Source organism: Ixodes scapularis, unplaced genomic scaffold (genome assembly GCF_016920785.2).
Source record: "Ixodes scapularis isolate PalLabHiFi unplaced genomic scaffold, ASM1692078v2 PGA_scaffold23__2_contigs__length_901104, whole genome shotgun sequence".
Taxonomy (NCBI): domain Eukaryota; kingdom Metazoa; phylum Arthropoda; class Arachnida; order Ixodida; family Ixodidae; genus Ixodes; species Ixodes scapularis.
In genome coordinates, this window is record NW_024609850.1 from 162,429 (window position 1) to 174,996 (window position 12,568).

The following is a 12,568-nucleotide window of genomic DNA, read 5'->3' on the forward strand; positions in this document are numbered from 1 at the left end:
GCGAGCAGTGAGCTAGTTCTTCTCGAAAATCTTCAACCGCAGTAGCCAATGGTCCCAAGACGCCTGACACAGACACCGCACAGAAGACGTCGCAACCTGCACTAAAGCGAGCAGTGAGCCAGTTCGTCTCGAAAAACTTCAACCGCAGCAGCCAATGGTCCCAAGACGCCTGACACAGACACCGCACAGAAGACGTCGCAACCTGCACTAAAGCGAGCAGTGAGCCAGTTCGTCTCGAAAAACTTCAACCGCAGCAGCCAATGGTCCAAGACGCCTGACTCAGACACCGCACAGAAGACGTCGCAACCTGCACTAAAGCGAGCAGTGAGGCAGTTAGTCTCGAAAAACTTCAACCGCAGCAGCCAATGGTCCCATGACACATGACACAGACACTGCAAGAAAGACGTCACAACCTACGCTAAAGCGAGCAGTGAGCCAGTTCGTCTCGAAAAACTTCAACCGCAGCAGCCAATGGTCCCAAGACGCCTGACACAGACACCGCACAGAAGACGTCGCAACCTGCACTAAAGCGAGCAGTGAGCCAGTTCGTCTCAAAAAACTTCAACTGCAGCAGCCAATGGTCCCAAGACGCCTGACACAGACACCGCACAGAAGACGTCGCAACCTGCACTAAAGCGAGCAGTGAGCCAGTTCGTCTCGAAAAACTTCAACCGCAGCAGCCAGTGGTCCCAAGACGCCTGACACAGACACCGCACAGAAGACGTCGCAACCTGCACTAAAGCGAGCAGTGAGCCAGTTCGCCTCGAAAAACTTCAACCGCAGCAGCCAATGGTCCCATGACACATGACACAGATACTGCACGAAAGACGTCACAACCTACGCTAAAGCGAGCAGTGAGCCAGTTCGTCTCGAAAAACTTCAACCGCAGCAGCCAATGGTCCCAAGACGCCTGACACAGACACCGCACAGAAGACGTCGCAACCTGCACCAAAGCGAGCAGTGGGCCAGTTCGTCTCGAAAAACTTTAACCGAAGCAGCCAATGGTGCCAAGACGCCTGACACAGACACCGCACAGAAGACGTCGCAACCTGCACTAAAGCGAGCAGTGAGCTAGTTCTTCTCAAAAATCTTCAACCGCAGCAGCCAATGGTCCCAAGACGCCTGACACAGACACCGCACAGAAGACGTCGCAACCTGCACTAAAGCGAGCGGTGAGCCAGTTCGTCTCGAAAAACTTCAACCGCAGCAGCCAATGGTCCCAAGACGCCTGACACAGACACCGCACAGAAGACGTCGCAACCTGCACTAAAGCGAGCAGTGAGCCAGTTCGTCTCGAAAAACTTCAACCGCAGCAGCCAATGGTCCCAAGACGCCTGACACAGACACCGCACAGAAGGCGTCGCAACCTGCACTAAAGCGAGCAGTGAGCCAGTTCTCGAAAAACTTCAACCGCAGCAGCCAATGGTCCCAAGACGCCTGACACAGACACCGCACAGAAGACGTCGCAACCTGCACTAAAGCGAGCAGTGAGCCAGTTCGTCTCGAAAAACTTCAACCGCAGCAGCCAATGGTCCCAAGATGCCTGACACAGACACCGCAAAGAAGACGTCGCAACCTGCACTAAAGCGAGCAGTGAGCCAGTTCGTCTCGAAAAACTTCAACCGCAGCAGCCAATGGTCCCAAGACGCCTGACACAGACACCGCACAGAAGGCGTCGCAAAAAGCGAGCAGTGAGCCAGTTCTCGAAAAACTTCAACCGCAGCAGCCAATGGTCCCAAGACGCCTGACATAGACACCGCACAGAAGACGTCGCAACCTGCACTAAAGCGAGCAGTGAGCCAGTTCGTCTCGAAAAACTTCAACCGCAGCAGCCAATGGTCCCAAGATGCCTGACACAGACACCGCAAAGAAGACGTCGCAACCTGCATTAAAGCGAGCAGTGAGCCAGTTCGTCTCGAAAAACTTCAACCGCAGCAGCCAATGGTCCCAAGACGCCTGACACAGACACCGCACAGAAGACGTCGCAACCTGCACTAAGGCGAGCAGTGAGGCAGTTAGTCTCGAAAAACTTCAACCGCAGCAGCCAATGGTCCCATGACACATGACACAGACACTGCACGAAAGACGTCACAACCTACGCTAAAGCGAGCAGTGAGCCAGTTCGTCTCGAAAAACTTCAACCGCAGCAGCCAATGGTCCCAAGACGCCTGACACAGACACCGCACAGAAGACGTCGCAACCTGCACTAAAGCGAGCAGTGAGCCAGTTCGTCTCAAAAAACTTCAACTGCAGCAGCCAATGGTCCCAAGACGCCTGACACAGACACCGCACAGAAGACGTCGCAACCTGCACTAAAGCGAGCAGTGAGCCAGTTCGTCTCGAAAAACTTGAACCGCAGCAGCCAATGGTCCCAAGACGCCTGACACAGACACCGCACAGAAGACGTCGCAACCTGCACTAAAGCGAGCAGTGAGCCAGTTCGCCTCGAAAAACTTCAACCGCAGCAGCCAATGGTCCCATGACACATGACACAGACACTGCACGAAAGACGTCACAACCTACGCTAAAGCGAGCAGTGAGCCAGTTCGTCTCGAAAAACTTCAACCGCAGCAGCCAATGGTCCCAAGACGCCTGACACAGACACCGCACAGAAGACGTCGCAACCTGCACTAAAGCGAGCAGTGAGCTAGTTCTTCTCAAAAATCTTCAACCGCAGCAGCCAATGGTCCCAAGACGCCTGACACAGACACCGCACAGAAGACGTCGCAACCTGCACTAAAGCGAGCGGTGAGCCAGTTCGTCTCGAAAAACTTCAACCGCAGCAGCCAATGGTCCCAAGACGCCTGACACAGACACCGCACAGAAGACGTCGCAACCTGCACTAAAGCGAGCAGTGAGCCAGTTCGTCTCGAAAAACTTCAACCGCAGCAGCCAATGGTCCCAAGACGCCTGACACAGACACCGCACAGAAGGCGTCGCAATCTGCACTAAAGCGAGCAGTGAGCCAGTTCTCGAAAAACTTCAACCGCAGCAGCCAATGGTCCCAAGACGCCTGACACAGACACCGCACAGAAGACGTCGCAACCTGCACTAAAGCGAGCAGTGAGCCAGTTCGTCCCGAAAAACTTCAACCGCAGCAGCCAATGGTCCCAAGACGCCTGACACAGACACCGCACAGAAGACGTCGCAACCTGCACTAAAGCGAGCAGTGAGGCAGTTAGTCTCGAAAAACTTCAACCGCAGCAGCCAATGGTCCCATGACACATGACACAGACACTGCAAGAAAGACGTCACAACCTACGCTAAAGCGAGCAGTGAGCCAGTTCCTCTCGAAAAACTTCAACCGCAGCAGCCAATGGTCCCAAGACGCCTGACACAGACACCGCACAGAAGACGTCGCAACCTGCACTAAAGCGAGCAGTGAGCCAGTTCGTCTCAAAAAACTTCAACTGCAGCAGCCAATGGTCCCACGACGCCTGACACAGACACCGCACAGAAGACGTCGCAACCTGCACTAAAGCGAGCAGTGAGCCAGTTCGTCTCGAAAAACTTCAACCGCAGCAGCCAGTGGTCCCAAGACGCCTGACACAGACACCGCACAAAAGACGTCGCAACCTGCACTAAAGCGAGCAGTGAGCCAGTTCGCCTCGAAAAACTTCAACCGCAGCAGCCAATGGTCCCATGACACATGACACAGACACTGCACGAAAGACGTCACAACCTACGCTAAAGCGAGCAGTGAGCCAGTTCGTCTCAAAAAACTTCAACCGCAGCAGCCAATGGTCCCAAGACGCCTGACACAGACACCGCACAGAAGACGTCGCAACCTGCACCAAAGCGAGCAGTGGGCCAGTTCGTCTCGAAAAACTTTAACCGAAGCAGCCAATGGTCCCAAGACGCCTGACACAGACACCGCACAGAAGACGTCGCAACCTGCACTAAAGCGAGCAGTGAGCCAGTTCGTCTCGAAAAACTTCAACCGCAGCAGCCAGTGGTCCCAAGACGCCTGACACAGACACCGCACAAAAGACGTCGCAACCTGCACTAAAGCGAGCAGTGAGCCAGTTCGCCTCGAAAAACTTCAACCGCAGCAGCCAATGGTCCCATGACACATGACACAGACACTGCACGAAAGACGTCACAACCTACGCTAAAGCGAGCAGTGAGCCAGTTCGTCTCGAAAAACTTCAACCGCAGCAGCCAATGGTCCCAAGACGCCTGACACAGACACCGCACAGAAGACGTCGCAACCTGCACCAAAGCGAGCAGTGGGCCAGTTCGTCTCGAAAAACTTTAACCGAAGCAGCCAATGGTGCCAAGACGCCTGACACAGACACCGCACAGAAGACGTCGCAACCTGCACTAAAGCGAGCAGTGAGCTAGTTCTTCTCAAAAATCTTCAACCGCAGCAGCCAATGGTCCCAAGACGCCTGACACAGACACCGCACAGAAGACGTCGCAACCTGCACTAAAGCGAGCGGTGAGCCAGTTCGTCTCGAAAAACTTCAACCGCAGCAGCCAATGGTCCCAAGACGCCTGACACAGACACCGCACAGAAGACGTCGCAACCTGCACTAAAGCGAGCAGTGAGCTAGTTCGTCTCGAAAAACTTCAACCGCAGCAGCCAATGGTCAAAAGACGCCTGACACAGACACCGCACAGAAGGCGTCGCAACCTGCACTAAAGCGAGCAGTGAGCCAGTTCTCGAAAAACTTCAACCGCAGCAGCCAATGGTCCCAAGACGCCTGACACAGACACCGCACAGAAGACGTCGCAACCTGCACTAAAGCGAGCAGTGAGCCAGTTTGTCTCGAAAAACTTCAACCGCAGCAGCCAATGGTCCCAAGACGCCTGACACAGACACCGCACAGAAGACGTCGCAACCTGCATTAAAGCGAGCAGTGAGCTAGTTCTTCTCGAAAATCTTCAACCGCAGCAGCCAATGGTCCCAAGACGCCTGACACAGACACCGCACAGAAGACGTCGCAACCTGCACTAAAGCGAGCAGTGAGCCAGTTCGTCTCGAAAAACTTCAACCGCAGCAGCCAATGGTCCCAAGACGCCTGACACAGACACCGCACAGAAGACGTCGCAACCTGCACTAAAGCGAGCAGTGAGCCAGTTCGTCTCGAAAAACTTCAACCGCAGCAGCCAATGGTCCCAAGACGCCTTACACAGACACCGCACAGAAGACGTCGCAACCTGCACTAAAGCGAGCAGTGAGCCAGTTCTTCTCGAAAAACTTCAACCGCAGCAGCCAATGGTCCCAAGACGCCTGACACAGACACCGCACAGAAGACGTCGCAACCTGCACTAAAGCGAGCAGTGAGCCAGTTCGTCTCGAAAAACTTTAACCGAAGCAGCCAATGGTGCCAAGACGCCTGACACAGACACCGCACAGAAGACGTAGCAACCTGCACTAAAGCGAGCAGTGAGCTAGTTCTTCTCGAAAATCTTCAACCGCAGCAGCCAATGGTCCCAAGACGCCTGACACAGACACCGCACAGAAGACGTCGCAACCTGCACTAAAGCGAGCAGTGAGCCAGTTCGTCTCGAAAAACTTCAACCGCAGCAGCCAATGGTCCCAAGACGCCTGACACAGACACCGCACAGAAGACGTCGCAACCTGCACTAAAGCGAGCAGTGAGCCAGTTCGTCTCGAAAAACTTCAACCGCAGCAGCCAATGGTCCAAGACGCCTGACACAGACACCGCACAGAAGACGTCGCAGCCTGCACTAAAGCGAGCAGTGAGCCAGTTCTTCTCGAAAAACTTTAACCGCAGCAGCCAATGGTCCCAAGACGCCTGACACAGACACCGCACCGAAGACGTCGCAACCTGCACCAAAGGGAGCAGTGAGCCAGTTCGTCTCGAAAAACTTCAACCGCAGCAGCCAATGGTCCCAAGACGCCTGACACGGACACCGCACAGAAAACGTCGCAACCTGCACTAAAGCGAGCAGTGAGCCAGTTCTTCTCGAAAAACTTCAACCGCAGCAGCCAATGGTCCCAAGACGCCTGACACAGACACCGCACAGAAGACGTCGCAACCTGCACTAAAGCGAGCAGTGAGGCAGTTAGTCTCGAAAAACTTCAACCGCAGCAGCCAATGGTCCCATGACACATGACACAGACACTGCAAGAAAGACGTCACAACCTACGCTAAAGCGAGCAGTGAGCCAGTTCGTCTCGAAAAACTTGTGGAGACTGAAGAAAAGACAGCCGCTTCACTAGTGTCTACGCCCGTTCTACCTCGCGCTCGTCCTGAGCGCGAGCTAGTTCGATCTGCCACACGAGGCATCTTTATTCTTCTTCTTTTCGATCCCCACATCATCCCCCTCTTCGGGGGGGGGGGAGGGAGTTTCCTAATCAGTTGGTTACATTTCGTCGTCGCTGAGTCTGATGTTCGCCAGTTCTGGTGGTAAGGGTAGTGTCCGGAGCAGGCGTTCGGGGCAGGCACGGCCAACAATAAGGAGGGCGGCCTCGATGTCGGCAGGTGTAAGGGCCCGTGATCCAGCTCGCACCAGCGCCCGCTGGCGGTCTTCTCGGTCGTGGTGAAGTGCTCCTTGATGATGTTGTTCGCATGAAATGAGTGGGACGCGGCAAAGTTCACAGATGTCGGCATATTCTTCCTCGTCGTAGGCGGCGGGTAGATCTGCAGCACAGCGCTCCGTCAGTGTCCGTCGCCGGAAGGGATGGGGAACGTCTTCTGGTGCAGTCCCTTGTGGCACTTGAGGTTGGTGTTCCCAGGCCATCCGGGACGCGAATGTGACCATTCGACCGGCCTCCATCACGCACCAGGTGGCAGCCTCGGCAGTGCGTGGCGGTTGCTGACGGCGGTTATGTCGCCTGGCGCGGCGCGAGTGGCCCCGTGGGTTGAATTGGGGGCGTAGGGGGGATCGGGAGCGGCTCCGAGAGCGTCGGAAGGAATGGGTGTTGCTGCGTCGAGGTGGCATGCCTGGATAGAAAATAACCATGAGCAACAATCTTTCGTGTGGCAAAAATTGACGGGAGACTGTGTTTCTTAGGACATCCCTAAAGGGTGACATGTCTAGAAACAAACGGCTTCAGATCACAAATGTTAACGGGTCCAGTTAACGACCCGTCTTCGAGATGTCGTAACCTATACACCAAATGTGATACCCGTGAAACAACTTCCAAGGGACCTTCCCAACGAGGAGCTAGTGATGCCGCGAATCCCTTTGCTGCATTACTAAGCGGGTGCACGCGCCGGAGAACGCAGTCGCCTATTGAAAATTCTAGGGATCTCCTGCCTTGGTCATATTGGTTCCTCTGATCGAGCTGCGCTAACTCAATATTTTGTCGAGCCACTCGCACAGCGTCGGTGATTTTATCACGAAGTTGTTCAGCGAATCTCGCGTACGAGGTGTTTGGTCTTCGATTATCGTCGGAAAAGCTGTTCTCGAGGGGAAATCGCAGCTCGCGTCCGAAGTTTATTTGGGAAGGTGTGAACCCTGTCGTACGGTTCTCCGTAGTTCGAGTGGCGAAAGCCATTTCCGGGATGTAATTGTCCCAGTCTTTATGTCTCTCGGTGTATACCACTAGCATTGCTTTGAGGTTCCGGTTGACCCTCTCAGCTATGTTGGCTTGAGGGTGGTAAGGAGTGGTGCACTTGTGCTGGATGCCCAGTGTTGCGCAACAGTCCTCAAAAACCTTACTTGTGAAGTAGGATGCGTTGTCGGAAATTAATTGGGAACAGAACCCGAAGCGGGTGAAGGTGTCCCTCAATTTGTCCCAAATGGTCCTGGAACTCAGTTGGCGGAGAGGGTGAAGCTCCACCCACTTTGAGAAGTGGTCGGTGACTACCAGGAGATACCTGTTTCCTTTGGGGCTGCGTGGAAAGGGGCCCATTATGTCACATGAAACAATCTCCCATGGATAACGACTTTCCACTGACTGCATCAAACCAGGGGGTTTACCTCCCCTGGGTTTGGCTTGTTGGCAACGTAGGCAACTGCGTGTGTAGCGGAGAACATCCTGGCGCATCCTCGGCCAAGTGGCAACGCGACACAGTTTCTGGTAGGTTTTCTGACCGTCACTGTGGCCCGCTAGCGCACTGTCATGAAAATACCGGAGGAAAGTTTGCCTTAATGTACGGGGTACGACCACACGAAAAGGGGACGTTGTGGGGTCGGCTTCGTCTGCCTGCGGTATGTAGCGAAGGAGGAGTCCATCCTCGCTGTGTACATATGCGTCTACCGACCCATACGTCCTGTTTCCATCGGTTTGATGGGGCTGAGTCAAGCACCGAGATACCTTTTGGCACATGTCGTCTTTTTGCTGGGCTTCTCGTAGCTCGTCCCGGCTCACAGAAAGACCCCAGGAGACTTCAGCGTCAGCAACAGCGACGAGTTCCGCTGTGGCATCCGCTTTTCGGGGGGGTAGGGGTGCTCGTGACAGGGCATCTGCTGCGACATTGAACCTTCCCGGTTTGTATTCAATGGAAAAATCATATTTCTGTAAAGCCAGAGCCCAGCGGGCAAGGCGTCCAGCGGGGTGTTTAAGGTTTTTCAGCCATGTTAATGCTTGATGGTCAGTCTGGATGGTGAAGGTCGCTCCATCTAGGTACATGTCAAACTTTCGCAAAGCAAATATTATGGCTAGACATTCTTTTTCGGTTACCGTATAGTTACATTCGGCCGCGGTGAGAGTATGACTCGCGAATGCAACGGGCCGCAACGCTGCGTTATGTTCTTGGAGTAATACTGCACCTATACCGTAATCACTGGCATCCGTTTGGAGGACGAATGGAGCATTGAGATTAGGAAGTCTCAGAGATGCAGTATCCGCAATAGCATTTGCTAACGCTTTAAACGCTTGTTCCTGAGCGGAAGTCCAGGTCCATGGAACTTCCCGGCGTAATAGCTGGTGAAGGGGCCGGGCCAAATCAGCGCAGTTGGCAATAAACTCGCGGTAGAATCCCACCATGCCAAGGTACCGTTGTAAACTTTTTTTGTCTCGTGGCTGGGGAAATTCTATGATTGCTCTGAGCTTCTCTGCTTGCGGCTGGAGCGATCCTTGGTCGACCACGAAGCCAAGAAGCTCCACTTTGGGTGATGCAAGTTGCACTTTTGAAGGGTTAATCGTGAGACCAGCTTCACTCATGCGCTTCAGGACGACCTGTAAATGGTGAAGGTGGTCCTCGATAGTACTAGAAAACACTACTACGTCGTCCATGTAGGCCATTGCATAGTTAAACTTTGCATCACCCAAGACTGTATCCATGAGCCTCTGGAAGCTCGCAGGGGAGTTAGATAGGCCGAAGGGGAGTCGGACAAATTCGAACAGACCCCTGGGGCAAACAAATGCTGTTTTAGGGACGTCATCTGTTGCTACGGGAATTTGCAAAAATCCCCTACTACAGTCGAGGGTTGTGAATATCCGTGCAGACCCCAGTGCATATAAAACAGACGAGACTGATGGAAAGGGGTATGCATCTCGCTTCGTGACCGCGTTCAGAGGACGGTAATCTACGCAGAGGCGTGCGGTGCCATCCTTCTTGGGTGCTAACACGACCGGAAAAGCCCATGGACTTTTCGAGGGACAGACGGCTCCGGTCCGAATCATCTCATTCAGTGCTCCGTCCAGGAGTGTGCGTTTGTGAACACTTAGGGGCCGCGCGTTAAATCGGATAGGCGGAGTGTCTCCAGTATCAATTCGGTGTTCGAGGATGTTAGTCCTCCCAGGTGTTTCTGTAAACGTATGTGAGAAATTCTCCAAAAGCTTCGCTATACGTGAACGGTCCGAGTCGGTGCCAGAAAATGATTTCATTGCCACGTGCAGATACCCCGAGGAGGGGAATCTCTCACATATTGTACCCTCTAGAGGACGAGCTGCCGTAGGCATTGGTCTGACTGCAAACTTGAAAGTAGCGGACTGCGAGCCATATCGATATTCTTCTGCTGACAAATCTAGGACTATTTTTTCCCTGGAGATGAAATCTCGACCGAGAAGAATAGGGCAGGCGAGACCCGGCAGATATGTGAAATGTTGTCGACATTGTCGCCCATCAAAGCTCAGCTTCAGTCGAGCTCCCTCAGTGACGGAGATAAGTTGGTCAGATGCCGTACGGAGCTCTCTCTGAGAACGCCGCATTGAGATGTTCCGGTCTTTGCACAATTTTCTAACGAAGTCTCCAAAAAGTGAAATTGCAGCTCCGGTATCCAAGAGAGCTGCGATCTGTTGACCGGCAATGTTAACCACAATGTAGGGTTCTGTTATACCTCTACTTTCGTGACGCATAGCGTCAAGGGATGGTATAAAGTACGTGACTGGACGGAACCTATAAATTCGAAGTAGCTTGTCATAGACTTTCAGCCGACTCACCCATGATACCATGGTCGCTAGGATTCCCATGATCAATGAAATGCTGAGGATTGTCACGTCTCGTAGACCCGCCCAGGTCACCGTTCGGTAGTGGGCACGGGGTTCCGGTTGGACCGCACGGGCCATACACTTGTCTACGGGTTTTCCAGAAGGCCGCGCTGGTGTGGTCGCATCAGCCATTTTTCTGGCATGTGGGTGGACGACGGGCGGCCACGCCGCTGCCACTTCCTGCGAGCAGCCGTTGTCGTCACGTCTGTTCTCCGGAGTTGTCTCGTCGGGGACCAGGACGCCACCGAGAACCGCTCCGTGGGAAGCCTCGGGGAAAGCACCGGCGCTGGTACTACCGGAGGCATCTCCGCGAGCGCCGCCGAGAGCGTCACCGCATAATCCGTGAGCGGGAGCGTCATCGGGCGCTCGAGCGGGCGCCACGCCGGGACTTGGGGCATCTCCGCGAGCGCCTGCGAGAGCGTCGCCGCGTAATCCGGGAGCGGGAGCGTCATCGGGCGCTCGAGCGGGCGCCACACCAGGTGCTGCAACATCGGGCTCATCACAGGAGGCCCCCGGCGGGGCTGCTCGTGAGGCTGGGCCGAGACTGCTGAAGGACCGAGACGGTGGGGTGACCGAGGGCCTGTAACAAGGAGAAGCCACCGACAGACAGGGCCCTGCTATCGGCGGCCTACCTCGTTTCCCGAATTGTCGTTTGAAACCCGCCGGGTGCAGTCCCGGCGAAAGTGGCCGAGACTTCCGCACCGGAAGCAGCGGAGAGTAGCTGAGGTGGCCCTTGGGTATCGCTCTCTGGATGGGGCTTGGTATTGGCGGCCATGCTCGCGGACTTGAGCACCATCGCCCAGTCCGTGGGTGTAAGGGTCCAGCGCTCGGGGTACCCTTCCGGGGAGAACTGGCCGTGACCCATGCTCGTCCATGGATTGCCTGGTCGTGCCTGTCCAAGCGCAGGACGGTTCCAGGCAAGCCTCCGGCGGTGGAGGAGGCCGATATCTTAGTTCGGCCAGGATGTCCGCCTGGATCTGGTGGGCTGCTTGGGCCAACTCGTCCAAACTCCGGAACACCCGCCCACGCAGGTAGGGATGAAACTGCGGGTGGCTTTGCCGGATAGCCCGCGACACCTTGTCTGAGTCGGACGCACTAGGGTCAGCCCTGTCATAGAGAGTTTGGAGCGCCCGAACAAACTCGACTAGGGACTCGTCGAGGTGCTGAGTGCGCGCCCTAAGCTCATCGAGCATTCGCGCGCCGTAATCGGGAGGCAGAAATTCATTTTTGAACTGCTCCGAAAAGTCTTGTAGCGTCGAGAAGGGTGATTGTCTCCGACGCCATGTCGCGGCGCTTCCCGTGAGGGCGATCGGCAGTACGCGTGATAGAAGTTCAACCTCAGACATTTCAGACACCGCCTGTTATTCACGCAATTCGTCAAGAAAATCAGCAACCGATTTTCTATCTGCGTAGCCTGAATATTTCGGAATCTCGGCATGTAAACGCAATGTCCCCGTCCGAGGTGTTGGAACTAAGGGTGGTAGCGGACGGCGTTGAACCTGCAGGAGCCGCGACATCTCCGCCAGGAACAATGCCATTTGTTCTGGCAATGGGCCCAACGCGGTGAGAGGTGCAAGCGGCACCGGTGGGGAAAGGCTCTCAGCGGGCAATGGAACCTCCAAGTCTGCTGTGGGTATATCAGAGCCCGGTCGCAAGTCCTCCGCTCCATCACCAGTCGCGGTAGCACGAGCTGTGTTCGCTGCATTGGGGCCGCTACGGGATCGCGTAAGCGGGGGCGAAGTTGACATTTTAACGGTCACTATAACAAGCTCGGCGGTGAAGTAATCCAATGTCTGTATAGGCGCAGCGACTGCGAAGGCCTGCTAAACGTACCTGACTGTACGGGAATCTGGGTTCGGGCCCCACGTTGGGCGCCAATGTGGAGACTGAAGAAAAGACAGCCGCTTCACTGGTGTCTACGCCCGTTCTACCTCGCGCTCGTCCTGAGCGCGAGCTAGTTCGATCTGCCACACGAGGCATCTTTATTCTTCTTCTTTTCGATCCCCACAAACTTCAACCGCAGCAGCCAATGGTCCCAAGACGCCTGACACAGACACCGCACAGAAGACGTCGCAACCTGCACTAAAGCGAGCAGTGAGCCAGTTCGTCTCAAAAAACTTCAACTGCAGCAGCCAATGGTCCCACGACGCCTGACACAGACACCGCACAGAAGACGTCGCAACCTGCACTAAAGCGAGCAGTGAGCCAGTTCGT

The 12,568-nt window shown here is 54.9% G+C and overlaps 1 protein-coding gene and 1 pseudogene across 1 annotated transcript; both read right to left on the reverse strand.

The window, feature by feature from the left end:
- Positions 1 to 6,404: 6,404 nt before the first annotated feature.
- On the reverse strand, positions 6,405 to 10,733 carry LOC120837218. Its single transcript, XM_040206457.1, has 2 exons — positions 10,307 to 10,733; positions 6,405 to 6,917 (listed from the first exon to the last, which is right to left on the reverse strand). The coding sequence occupies exons 1-2, from the start codon at positions 10,484 to 10,486 to the stop codon at positions 6,750 to 6,752; spliced, it is 348 nt and encodes a 115-aa protein (XP_040062391.1). The 5' UTR covers positions 10,487 to 10,733; the 3' UTR covers positions 6,405 to 6,749.
- Positions 10,734 to 10,755: 22 nt separating this feature from the next.
- LOC115320983 lies at positions 10,756 to 12,058 on the reverse strand (annotated as a pseudogene).
- Positions 12,059 to 12,568: the final 510 nt, after the last annotated feature.

Coding starts and splice junctions, on each gene's coding strand:
- LOC120837218 (XM_040206457.1), bottom strand. CDS start 10,486: ATGGCTGATGCGACCACACCAGCGCGGCCTTCTGGAAAACCCGTAGAC. Junction 6,918..10,306: donor TAGCGACCATGGTATCATGG/GTGAGTCGGCTG, acceptor TTTTCTATCCAG/GCATGCCACCTCGACGCAGC.